General features: G+C 40.1%; 1 protein-coding gene across 1 annotated transcript; it reads left to right on the top strand.

Annotated features, from left to right (window-relative positions):
* The first annotated feature begins 4975 nt into the window (after nucleotides 1-4975).
* LOC132637926 (uncharacterized) lies at nucleotides 4976-13106 on the top strand. Its single transcript, XM_060354939.1, has 3 exons — nucleotides 4976-5122; nucleotides 5843-6263; nucleotides 12907-13106. Exons 1-3 carry the CDS (start codon nucleotides 4976-4978, stop codon nucleotides 13104-13106), a joined length of 768 nt encoding a protein of 255 aa, XP_060210922.1.
* The last annotated feature ends 658 nt before the right edge of the window (nucleotides 13107-13764 follow it).

The following is a 13764-nucleotide window of genomic DNA, read 5'->3' as shown; positions in this document are numbered from 1 at the left end:
TATCCTTCTAAAATATTAGGAAAAACTACGTATATATACATATTAAGGAGAAATATTTATGAAACGTGACAATAGTTTTCCTTATTTACAAAACATAAAAAATAATTACAAAACTTGACAGTGTATGAATACTGTATGAAGTCAAGTATATTGAATCTAGAAAATTTTATTTTTTCTCTACAGAGTGTATGAATACAATAGGTATATTCATACAACTTTCATACACTATTCACACATATTTTTCATGCTCACGGAAAAATAGTCAGATCTGACCGGAACAACTAAGAAGACGAAGGGGACAGTGGTTTGGCCGGAGCAACGAAGAAGAAGATCTAGCCGGAGCAACAAAGAAGACGAACGGGACGAACACCCTCTTCCCTCCGCCACTAGATCTGGCCGGTTCTCTGCCAAAGCTCCAGTAGATTCCACCGCCGGAGGATGGACGGAACCCTCGCCGGCGGGAAGACCATTAGCGGTTATTGGAATTGGGTGTTGGAATGGGTTTTTTTTGGTAGAATGTGTATGTGTATAGGATTGTAATGTTATGTTTTGTAAATAAAAAAATACTGTCACGTTTCGTAAATATTCTCCCTTAATACGTATATATATATATATACATATACATATATATATATATATATATATGTAAATCACCCAAAATATTATCGTAGTAATATTTAATTTTCAAGTGTTGTTATTTTGCTAATTGATGATTTATTATTGTATTTTTAGCTTTGTTTCTGATAAGTTATGCTATTTCGTATTCTGATGATTTGCCAAACATACTCAAGGAATCAGATAGGGACCATATACGATCAGGTCCTCTAGCAGTTACAGGGTCAACCCTACAGCTGTAAAGTTACTGCACTGTACCGACTGACAACAGTGCAACAACACAACTGTCTTGTGCTAGAGGCCAAGACTACATGAAATGTCTCTTTCGGATCATCTCACATGCTCCCCTATATAAACAACATGTTACAAGTGTAACCCTAACACTTTGCAAATATGAAAATCACATATTCAAAGTGCTAGCCGCCACTGCTCTCCAGGTGCTCCTAAGAACAAAGCTTCGACAAACACAAGGACCAGATCCCAATCACTGAAGATGTCTTAAGTCCTTAGGTTTGTTGAGTCTTTGTATTTTGATCTTTATTTGTATTCCTACACTACTTTGTAGAAGTGTCATAGTAGGATGGATTGTCAACCTTTTCTCAGTTGTTTACTTGGCTAGAGTTAGTCAAGGTGTGCTTTTTTGCAATAGAGTTATTGTAAAGTCTTACAATAGAGTTGTTGTAAGGGGGGAAGGGATTAAGAATTTAATTCCAAGGTTGCAATAGGTTGTAATATGAAGTTGCTCATTTATAGTGACGTTTGGGAAATCCTACTCCGGTAGGTCGTGGTTTTTAATCGCTTGAGCAAAGAGTTTTCCCGGTAAATATCTTGTGTTATTTACTGTTGTTTTTACTCAAGGGAACATATAGAAAACCTGGTTCTCTATACTGTTTGGTGGACTCGAATATTTTATCAGTGTCCAAACAGTAAGTGTACATTATCCATGAAATATTTTGAAGCATATCTAGACGATTACCTACATTAACAGAGTAGAATATTTAGTTACTATATTTTTCAGGACTCTATTTGTTAAATGATTCAAAAGGCATGGAATTGAGCATCAATGTCGAGTATTTAAGTCACTGGATTTTAAGACTTCCAAAATTCAAAGATGGAATGCATATATTTGTGTGGCAAAAAAAATTTTATACTTTCAAATTTCAATAAATAAAGACAAACGCATGATTAAATTCACCTTTAGTGACTCTCTTTTGTTTGATGTTCAACTACGTATACATTCACTTCTTTCTCGTTTAATTTTTGTTTTTTTACGTTTTTTAAGCATTTATAGATTAATCGGAAAAGGTTCAAATATGCCATCGAATTATCGAAAATGACTCATTTATGCCACTCGTCAATAGTTTAGCTCATTTATGCCATCGAACTATTGGAAATGACTCATTTATGCCACTCATCAATAGTTTGGCTCATATATGCCATCGTCCGTTACCAAATTGACTCATCCATACCATTTTTCATTAATGTCGGTTTTACAATATCAGATATGACACGTGACTTCCAACTAGATTATGGTTGTGGGTGGGTAGGGTGTATGAGTAGGATTTTTTAATAATTTAGGATTTAAAATTGGGCTAGTTTAATTAAATGAAGTAGACCTCTAATGGAGGCCATGTTTCATAACTGGTATTATAAAACCATCGTTAATGAAAAATGGCATGGATGAGTCATTTTGGTAACGGGTGATGTCATAAATGAGCCAAACTATTGCTGAGTGGCATAAATGAACCATTTCCGATAATTTGATGGTATAAATGAGCCAAACTATTGATGAGTGACATAAATGAGCTATTTTCGATAATTCGATGACATATTTGAGCCTTTTCTGTAGATTAATTAATTGGACTTCCGTCAATAGTTATTGACCATGCCATTACCTATAGTATTTAGCCCCTTCCTATGCAGATTTTTCATAGTACCTCAAAATTTTTACAATCTACTTAGTACTTTAGGTCATTCATGGCAACTCCAGCATTCAGCCTGTAATACCCCGTACCTTTAACGAAAGTTTTGACCACGATCCTAGACTTAGAACATCAGATAAAGAATGTGGGAATTGAAATTTTTCCGTTCAGTTGTGATATGGTGGTTTACGCCCATGAACAGTGGTCGTATTTCAATTAACAACCATGAACAGTGCCCGTAAACTGAAACCAAGAATTTCTGAACATTCTGGAATTTGACATTTTGAGGTCATATGGTTAAATACGGACGGTATTTTACTTTACGGCCCGTATTTCAAAACGTGTTTGGAATATGGGAAAACTTGCTTGATGAAAGTTGTAGAGCATTGAAATACCTTTCCAACGGTATCTTACGGGGGTCAAACGGACATCTTTGCAAAGAGTTATGGCCATTTTACTGAAGAGATGTAGTGCAGTCCATATGGCAGAATACGGACCGTATTGCAGTTTACGGCCCGTAAACTGAAATACGGCCAGTATTTTGCTGGACGTAAAGTGCAAAGTTCCAGAACACTATATATTCGTCCATATCAGTTCAACTCATTATTTTTCATTCCTTCAAGCCCTAGAACGACTTCCTACCCTCTTCCATCATCAAGAACACCAAGGTAAGCCTACTCAAATTATTCCAACTCAATTCTAACACCTATCCTTGTAATCTAAACAAGAAATTATCATTCTAAAACTAGGGTTTTCAAGAAAACCCATCTCAAGGTTCAAGAATTCAAGATTTTGGAAATCTTCTTCAGAGCTCAAGTCTTTAATTCAAGTTTTTGAGCAATTAAGGTATGTACAACTTCCATCCACATGAGGGAATCTCTACGTTCTTCCCCATGCTCCGTTTCTTGATATCCATGAAGTTCAAACCCTAGGGCATTAAACCCAACATATTGGTAGCCCGTATTTATGTATTTATGTACATGAATTTTGTATCTATATTCGTTATTGTATTCCTAATCTTCCATTACGGTTATTAGGAACCCTGGCTTAATCCATGAATCATGAATTCTTCCTCATGTATTCTCATTATGTTTATATGAAATTTTATGATTTTATGTAGCAAGTTACAAGCATGTTTTCAATTCAATTATATATATATAATTATGAACTATTGTTATTACTTATGAATCAAGAACATGTTTGCAAGACTATGACAAGTTATCTCATGAAACCATATTACAAGATATTTCATGAAACCACGTTTACAAGTTATTTCGTGAAATCATGATTACAAGTTATTTACAAGTTATTTCACGAAAATCATGGGCTTCTTAGCCAACTATATTATGTTCATGTTTTGGGAATTGCTTAGTTAACCGAGAAGGCTCAGATAGCCTGAAACTACGTAGCCACCGTAGGATAAGGGTTGTCAGCAAGGAGGCAACACCTTCATTATGCAGTTTGGATCCTTACATGCTTATTATTACTTAAATCTCATATCCCTGGCAAGGTTGTGAGTGTTCTGCTGGTAGGACGCAAGTACCAGACCATGTTGTCGGTTATACTATAGCATTCCCCACGATACAAAGTAGTTTTACATACAAGTATTTCTATTGATTACTGTTTTAAGACTTCACTCACGTTTCATGTTCATGTTCAAGTTACATTCAGTTTCAGTTCATATCCTATATCTATGTTGTGCTATGTTCTTCATTTCAGCAGGTTTTACGTACTAGTACTATTCACCATGTACTAACGTCCCTTTTGCCCGGGGCCTGCACTTCACGGTGCAGATACCGGTTTTCAGGAGCATACATCTGCGCAGTAGGATCACTTCAGATATCAGCTTATTGGTGAGCCCCACTTCTCTCGGGGTTCAACATGGAGTCTGCATTAGTATTTAGTTTATGGTAGTCCAGGGCCATGTCCTGGTGTTCAGTATTCAGACATGTTTTAGAGGTTTCATAGACATATGTTAGTTCACAGAGTCAGTTATGCTTTTATGTTTGCAAACTATTGTGTTTCCATGATATTTCATACTATGAGATAATTTCAAGACTTTATTCCGCAAATTACATTTTCATGATTTATTTAAATTGCATCATATAGATTATATTGTTTTGATGCCCATGTTGACAAGCAAGCCATGAGGTTCGCTCGGACACATACAAGTAAGGCCCGAGTGCCGTGTTACGCCCAGGCCATGGTTCGGGGCGTGACAAAGCTTGGTATCAGAGCCTAGGTTTAAGTGTCTTTAGGGAGTCTATGAAACCGTGTCCAGTGGGGTCATTTTTATATGTGTCAGGGCCCCACACATATAAACAGTTGACCACCAAGACATTCAGGATTGTCTCAATTCTTTCATATTCTAGATCGTGCAGTTAGAGCAGTACTTTTAGGATATCTTTCTAATTCGTGCGTGTACGTATTTTTAGAAAATGCCTGCAAATAGGAAGTACACCAAAAAGGCTAAAGCCACCAGCCAAGGGGCTACTGCAGAAGAAACTCGGGAAGAGACTGTTCCGACTCAGACAGCAGCCCTAATCGCCCCTACAGTAACACCTCCTATTGATTCGGATGGGGATGTTAGGAATGCTATCAACATGATCACACAACTGGTAGCAGCTCAGGCCCAACATCAGGAATTTGGGTCGAGTTCAGGAGGTAATGGGGAGTCTTCTAAGACTAAGGACTTTCTCAAGATGAAACCCCCAGTCTTTACGGGGACAAAGAAAGATGAGGACCCTCAGGACTACATTGATGCTCTCCAAAAGATCTTCAGGATTATGACAGTTACAGAAGCCGAAGCAGCTACCTTTGGAGCCCATCAGCTACAGGGCATTGCTAACACTTGGCATGAATCTTGGGAATTATCCCGAGGTGAGGATGCATCTGATCCTACATGGGATGAATTCACAAGTGCCTTCCTGGACCACTTCATGCCAATAGAAGTCAGAGAAGCTAAGGCCGAACAATTCCTGAAGCTTAAACAGAATAGTAGGTCAGTTCAGGACTACTACTTAGAATTTATCATTCTGGCTAAGCATGCTTCATATATGGTACCGGATATGAGGGCAAGAGTGAGGAGGTTTGTTGGAGGTCTTGATCCCTATTTGTACGATGGGGCCAATATTGCCGCACAGAATGGGGGAATGACTATCTCCAAGATGGTTGCTTTCGTACAGGGAAATGAGACAAGGCTGAAGGAGGAGGAAGCCTTGCAGAAAGAGAAAGACAAGGAGTTCAACAAGAGGGCCAAGTCTACCGGACAGTTCAACGGTAATGAAAATAGGAAGTTCTTTAAGAACAGGTCAGCCGGACCTACTCCGTCCACGGCAAGTGCTCCAGTTTCCAAGTTCAGGAAAGATAACCGTCAACAGAATTTCAGGTGGTCAGGCTCCCAGTCTCAGGCCAGTGTGACTCAGAGTAACTTCACCAATCCGATTTGTGCTAAGTGTGGGAAAAGGCATCCTGTGGAGTGCCGCTCTGGATCAAATATTTGCTATGGGTGTGGCCAGCCGGGCCATGTTCAGCGAAATTTCCCTTCAGTCAGACAGGGCACAGGAGGTAATCGGACTCATTCAGTAAATTCATCAGTTCCTCATAATAAACAGACTCAGGCAGGACGTGTACCAGCTAGATCTGGCAACACAAGCGGTGGCCCAAACCGTTTGTATACTTTGACCGGGCGCCAGGATATCGATAACCGTACTGATGTTGTCACAGGTATACTCACAGTTTTCAGTTTCGATGTTTATGCTCTCATGGACCCTGGATCCACCCTATCCTATGTCACCCCTTATGTTGCTAGGAAATTTGGTATTGAACCTGAAAAGCTAAAATAACCTTTTGAAGTGTCAACTCCAGTTGGTGAGTCAGTCATAGCCCGACGTGTCTATAAGGGCTGTCCAATCAGAGTCTATCACCATGTTGTTCCAGCTGACCTATGTGAGTTAGAAATGGTAGATTTTGATGTAGTCATGGGCATGGACTGGTTATATTCATGTTATGCGTCAGTTGATTATAGAACCAAAACTGTGAATTTCAAGTTTCCTAATGAGCCAGTCTTAGAGTGGAAGGGTGATTCTGTCAGTCCTAAGGGTAGGTTTATTTCTTACCTCAAGGCAAGAAAGATGGTGTCTAAGGGTTATATCTATCATCTCGTTCGGGTTAGGGATTCATCTTCCCAGACCCTAACTCTTCAGTCAGTCCCTGTTGTTAATGATTTCCCAGAAGTCTTTCCCGAGGATCTTCCCGGAATCCCTCCTGATAGGGAAATTGATTTCGCAATTGACCTACTCCCGGTACGAAACCTATATCTATTCCACCGTATAGGATGGCTCCAGCTGAATTACGCGAGCTTAAGGCTCAACTCAAAGAACTTTTAGACAAGGGTTTTATCCGACCCAGTGTCTCTCCATGGGGTGCCTCAGTCCTTTTTGTTCGCAAGAAGGATGGTTCTTTGCGCATGTGCATTGACTATCGACAGCTCAATAAAGTCACGGTCAAGAACAAATACCCTCTTCCACGAATAGACGACTTATTTGATCAGCTTCAGGGTGCCCAATGTTACTCCAAAATAGATCTCCGATCAGGTTACCATCAGCTTAAGGTTAGGGGACAAGATATTCCTAAAACAGCCTTTAGAACTAGATATGGCCATTTCGAATTATATGTCATGTCCTTCGGTTTGACCAATGCCCCAGCAGCATTTATGGACCTCATGAATAGAGTCTTCAAGCCATACCTCAACCTCTTTGTCATTGTCTTCATAGATGATATCCTCATTTACTCCCGTAGTGAGGCCGAGCATGCAGAACACCTTCGTATAGTTCTTCAGATTCTTAAGGACCGCAAGTTGTATGCAAAATTCTCCAAGTGTGAATTTTGGCTCAAATCAGTAGCCTTCTTAGGTCATGTGATTTCTGGTGAGGGTGTTCAGGTTGACTCTCAGAAGATTAAGGCCGTTAAGAATTGGCCCAGACCCGCATCAGTTTCAGATATCCGCAGTTTCTTGGGTCTAGCAGGCTATTACCGACATTTCGTCGAGGGGTTTTCATCTATTTCAGCACCATTGACTAAGCTGATGAAGAAGGAAGTTAAGTTCCAATGGTCAGATGCTTGTGAGCGAAGCTTTGAAGAGCTGAAGAAGAGATTGACTTCTGCTCCAGTTTTGACTTTACCAGAGGGGACTGAAGGGTTCGTGGTTTATTGTGATGCTTTGGGAGTTGGTCTCGGATGTGTCTTAATGCAGTATGGTAAGGTTGTAGCCTATGCATCTCGTCAGCTCAAGGTTCACGAAAAGAATTATCCGACTCATGACCTAGAGTTGGCAGCTGTAGTTTTTGCACTTAAGATATGGCGTCATTATTTGTATGGAGTGCATGTTGATATTTTCACAGATCATAAAAGCCTGCAGTATATCTTCAAGCAAAGAGAGTTGAATCTTAGGCAGAGGAGATGGCTCGAATTGCTTAAAGATTATGATGTGGATATTCTCTATCATCCGGGGAAAGCGAATATTGTAGCCGATGCTCTTAGTCGGCGCTCCATGGGGAGCTTAGCCCACGTTGATGCAGATAAGAGAATTATGACCAAGGAAGTTCACCGTTTGGCTAGTCTTGGAGTTCGACATTTAGACTCCGAGGACGGCGGCGTAGTTGTTCGGAATAGAGCCCTTTCCTCCTTAGTGGTTGAAGCCAAAGAGAAACAGTTTAGTGATCCCTACTTGTTGCAGCTGAGAGAGGGAATTCACAAGCATAAGACGACGACTTTTGAACAAGGGGGAGATGATGGTACCTTGAGGTACCGAGGCAGATTGTGTGTTCCAGATGTAGATGGGCTCAGAGAGCGAATCATGTCAGAAGCTCACAACTCCAGGTATTCCATTCACCCAGGTTCCACTAAGATGTACCATGATCTTAAGGAGATTTACTGGTGAAACGATATGAAGAAGAATGTGGCAGATTTTGTAGCTAAGTATCCGAATTGTCAGCAAGTGAAAGCCGAACACCAGAGACCTGGTGGCTTGGCTCAGAATATTGATATTCCTGTCTGGAAATGGGAAATGATCAATATGGACTTTTTATCAGGTCTATCTCGTTCAGCTAGGAGACATGACTCTATTTGGGTGATCGTTGACAGGCTTACTAAGTCGGCGCACTTTTTGCCAGTCAAGACCACAGATTCAACAGAAGATTATGCCAATCTGTATGTTAATGAGATTGTTAGATTGCATGGGACACCAGTTTCCATTATATTAGATCGTGGTGCTCAGTTTACAGCGAACTTCTGGAAATCTTTTCAGAAAGGATTGGGTACCAAGGTGAACCTTGGCACAGCTTTTCATCCGCAGACCGATGGCCAGGCAGAGCGTACTATTCAAACTCTGGAGGACATGTTGAGAGCATGCGTCTTGGATGTCAAAGGTAATTGGGATGATCACTTGCCTCTTATCGAGTTTTCCTATAATAACAGTTATCATGCTAGCATTGGGATGGCACCGTTTGAAGCTCTGTATGGGCGAAGGTGTAGATCACCAATTGGTTGGTTCGAAGTTGGTGAAGCAGAGTTGTTAGGACCAGATTTGGTTTATCAGGTTATGGAGAAAGTCAATTTAATACAGGAGCGTTTGAAAACGGCTCAGAGTCGCCAGAAGTCTTATACAGATGTGAGGCGAAAGGACTTAGAATTTTCAGTTGATGATTGGGTGTTCCTTAAAGTCTCACCCATGAATGGTGTTATGAGATTTGGCAAGAAAGGGAAGCTCAGTCCCAGATATATTGGACCTTACAGAATTCTACGAAAGGTCGGTCTAGTAGCTTATGAACTTGAGTTGCCACAAGATTTGGCTGCCGTACATCCCGTGTTTCATGTGTCCATGTTGAGGAAGTGTGTAGGAGACCCATCGCTGGTTGTTCCAGTTGATACTATAACAGTTAAGGATGGGTTGACTTATGAGGAGATCCCCGTAGCCATTCTTGACCGTCAGGTTCGCAAGTTGAGGACTAAGGAAGTAGCCTCAGTGAAAGTCTTGTGGAGAAGCCACAAGGTTGAGGAAGCTACATGGGAAGCCGAGGAGGATATGAAATCCAAGTACCCATTTTTGTTTGAACAGCAAGCAGAGAACCTTCAAGGTAACTTTCCGTAGCCCATGTCACGTTATGTCTCATGTTTCACGCTCATGTCATATATCCAGCACTCATGTTTCTTGTCTCATGCCAGAAGTATCTATATTTTCAAGTAATCACATCATTTCATGTCTCATGTTTCATGTCATGTTTTCTTTACGTTTATGTATTCAAGCCATGTCCATCCATATCCTTAACCATGACCCATCATTCGAGGACGAATGATCCCAAGGGGGAGATATTGTAACACCCCGTACCTTTAACGAAAGTTTTGACCACGATCCTAGACTTAGAACATCAGATAAAGAATGTGGGAATTGAAATTTTTCCGTCCAGTTGTGATATGGTGGTTTACGCCCATGAACAGTGGTCGTATTTCAATTTACGACCATGAACAGTGCCCGTAAACTGAAACTAAGAATTTCTGAACATTCTGGAATTTGACATTTTGAGGTCGTATGGTTAAATACGGACCGTATTTCACTTTACGGCCCGTATTTCAAAACGTGTTTGGAATTTGGGAAAACTTCCTTGATGAAAGTTGTAGAGAATTGAAATACCTTTCCAGCGGTATCTTACGGGGGTCAAACGGACATCTGTGCAAAGAGTTATGGCCATTTTACTGAAGAGATGTAGTGCAGTCCATATGGCAGAATACGGACCGTATTGCAGTTTACGGCCCGTAAACTGAAATACGGCCAGTATTTTGCTGGACGTAAAGTGCAAAGTTCCAGAACACTATATATTCGTCCATATCAGTTGAACTCATTATTTTTCATTCCTTCAAGCCCTAGAACGACTTCCTACCCTCTTCCATCATCAAGAACACCAAGGTAAGCCTACTCAAATTATTCCAACTCAATTCTAACACCTATCCTTGTAATCTAAACAAGAAATTATCATTCTAAAACTAGGGTTTTCAAGAAAACCCATCTCAAGGTTCAAGAATTCAAGATTTTGGAAATCTTCTTCAGAGCTCAAGTCTTTAATTCAAGTTTTGGAGCAATTAAGGTATGTACAACTTCCATCCACATGAGGGAATCTCTACGTTCTTCCCCATGCTCCGTTTCTTGATATCCATGAAGTTCAAACCCTAGGGCATTAAACCCAACATATTGGTAGCCCGTATTTATGTATTTATGTACATGAATTTTGTATCTATATTCGTTATTGTATTCCTAATCTTCCATTACGGTTATTAGGAACCCTGGCTTAATCCATGAATCATGAATTCTTCCTCATGTATTCTCATTATGTTTATATGAAACTTTATGATTTTATGTAGCAAGTTACAAGCATGTTTTCAAGTCAATTATATATATATATAATTATGAACTATTGTTATTACTCATGAATCAAGAACATGTTTGCAAGACTATGACAAGTTATCTCATGAAACCATATTACAAGATATTTCATGAAACCACGTTTACAAGTTATTTCGTGAAATCATGATTACAAGTTATTTACAAGTTATTTCACGAAAATCATGGGCTTCTTAGCCAACTATATTATGTTCATTTTTTGGGAATTGCTTAGTTAACCGAGAAGGCTCAGATAGCCTGAAACTACGTAGCCACCGTAGGATAAGGGTTGTCAGCAAGGAGGCAACACCTTCATTATGCAGTTTGGATCCTTACATGCTTATTATTACTTAAATCTCATATCCCTGGCAAGGTTGTGAGTGTTCTGCTGGTAGGACGCAATTACCAGACCATGTTGTCGGTTATACTATAGCATTCCCCACGATACAAAGTAGTTTTACATACAAGTATTTCTATTGATTACTGTTTTAAGACTTCACTCACGTTTCATGTTCATGTTCAAGTTACATTCAGTTTCAGTTCATATCCTATATCTATGTTGTGCTATGTTCTTCATTTCAGCAGGTTTTACGTACTAGTACTATTCACCATGTACTAACGTCCCTTTTGCCCGGGGCCTGCACTTCACGGTGCAGATACCGGTTTTCAGGAGCATACATCTGCGCAGTAGGATCACTTCAGATATCAGCTTATTGGTGAGCCCCACTTCTCTCGGGGTTCAACATGGAGTCTGCATTAGTATTTAGTTTATGGTAGTCCAGGGCCATGTCCTGGTGGTTAGTATTCAGACATGTTTTAGAGGTTTCATAGACATATGTTAGTTCACAGAGTCAGTTATGCTTTTATGTTTGCAAACTATTGTGTTTCCATGATATTTCATACTATGAGATAATTTCAAGACTTTATTCCGCAAATTACATTTTCATGATTTATTTAAATTGCATCATATAGATTATATTATTTTGATGCCCATGTTGACAAGCAAGCCATGAGGTTCGCTCGGACACATGCAAGTAAGGCCCGAGTGTCGTGTTACGCCCAGGCCATGGTTCGGGGCGTGACACAACCTCACAAAACAAAGACCACATAAGCAAAGTAAGATATATTCCTCTTTCTTCTTTCTTGAAACTTTTCAAAAATGTTAATGAGTCCGCCGTGTCTGATAGCCTCTAAAGGTAATGAATGCAGTCTTGGAGGATCACATTTTTTGACCTCGTTGCACATAATATTACTGCATCCACTACATAACAAATCAGTCTAAATTAATATAATTAGGTCTTTTTTAAAAAAAAAAAATACAATGCATATGTAGTTTAAGTTGAGCCGGCAATGGAAGTTTTAGTGACTAATGTTAGCATCCATTTTATGGCGACGCAGTGATGTCATTACAAAAACTCTTATTTTTATTGGTGATTGCATGGATCGCCAGAAAATGTCGTCATTAAAAATCTCATTTTTGTAGTGGTTGTTGGAAGTGGAGCTACCAAATGGAAGGAGGTTCAATTGTGAGATCCATTCGTTGAAAAATAATGCTAAGCAAATAAGATAAAAATGTTTTTGTGTAATTATGAATTGTTGAAACCCTTTAACTTTAGGGGAACTTTTAGTATCGTTATAAGGGCGATTTAAAAAATATTTTGGGTTTTATGTCTAAATTACAAGTGAATCATTTTTTTCAATTCTTTTGATAGAATTTCTAGTTCCACCACTGGCTGGAAAAGCTACATATTTTTTTTAACCAAGAAAATGTTATTTTCTGTGCAGTGCTAACAATAGATGCAAAAATGAGATGCAAGTTGATGCTTGTTGTTGTTCTGGGAGTCCTAATGCAAACTTCCTCTGCAATAAAACTTCTCTAGAATCCAATATTACCCAATTTACCTAACTTCAACAGTGCATTTGATCAAATTTTAGGAGGTCTTGGTGGTGGCGGCGGTGGCAGAGGTGGAGGTGGAGGAGGAGGTAGTAATGATGGATTTGGTGCTAGCTTCGGATTTGGCGAGGGCCATGGGTTGGGTGTAAATGGTGGATTTGGCCAAATTGTGGGAGGTATTGTTGATGTTGGCAGTGGTGGTGGTGGCTTCGGAGGTGGAGGAGGAGGTAGTGATGGTTGATTTGGTGTTGGCTTTGGCTATGGGGAGGGTCACGGATCCGGTGCAAATGAAAGAGCCGGCGGCGGTCAAAATAATGGTAGAGGTTTTGGCGCTGGAGCAGGTTGGGGCCATGGTGGTGGTGGCAATTGATCCCACCATTTGCTCAAATGACAATGTTTCATGTGCGCGTTATTTTATTGTGCGCTATTTCGCGAGTAGTTCTTGAATAAACATTTTGCTAGTGCGAACTTTTAATAGAGACATCAATGTGATTATGTGACAATGTTGATATGATGTAATTCTACTCTTGTTTTGATCAATTCAGCTATTATAGTAATGAATATCTTTTAATCTACAACGACATTGTCCGTTGATCAAGATCGTCCACCATTCAAACTACAGACTTATGAGTTTAAATTTCACTCAACTTGGTTACCTTCCCTTAGATATGGGTGTCAAGTGGGCTGGGCCGGGCAGAGCCATTTTAACGTGGGCCACAAGGGGCTGGGTCGGGGCCGGGCCGTAAGTTAAGGGGTCGGGCTGGGGGCTAGGCTTGGAGAGCGAAAGGGTGTCCGGCTCAGCCCACCTCGAATAGGGGCTACACCTCGAGCTAACCGGGCTCGTTAGTGGGCCGGGTCGGGTTTTAGTTAGTGGGTCGAGCCAGGTTTTAGTTAGTGGG

This window comes from Lycium barbarum, chromosome 4 (assembly GCF_019175385.1).
Source record: "Lycium barbarum isolate Lr01 chromosome 4, ASM1917538v2, whole genome shotgun sequence".
In the NCBI taxonomy this organism is placed as follows: Eukaryota; Viridiplantae; Streptophyta; class Magnoliopsida; order Solanales; family Solanaceae; genus Lycium; species Lycium barbarum.
The sequence above is the reverse complement of the archived record's forward strand: the minus strand, read 5'-3'. Positions and strand labels throughout refer to the sequence as shown.

Coding starts and splice junctions, on each gene's coding strand:
- LOC132637926 (XM_060354939.1), top strand. CDS start 4,976: ATGCCTGCAAATAGGAAGTACACCAAAAAGGCTAAAGCCACCAGCCAA. Junction 5,123..5,842: donor CTATTGATTCGGATGGGGAT/GTTAGGAATGCT, acceptor AAGTTCTTTAAG/AACAGGTCAGCCGGACCTAC. Junction 6,264..12,906: donor CCGTACTGATGTTGTCACAG/GTATACTCACAG, acceptor ATCAAATTTTAG/GAGGTCTTGGTGGTGGCGGC.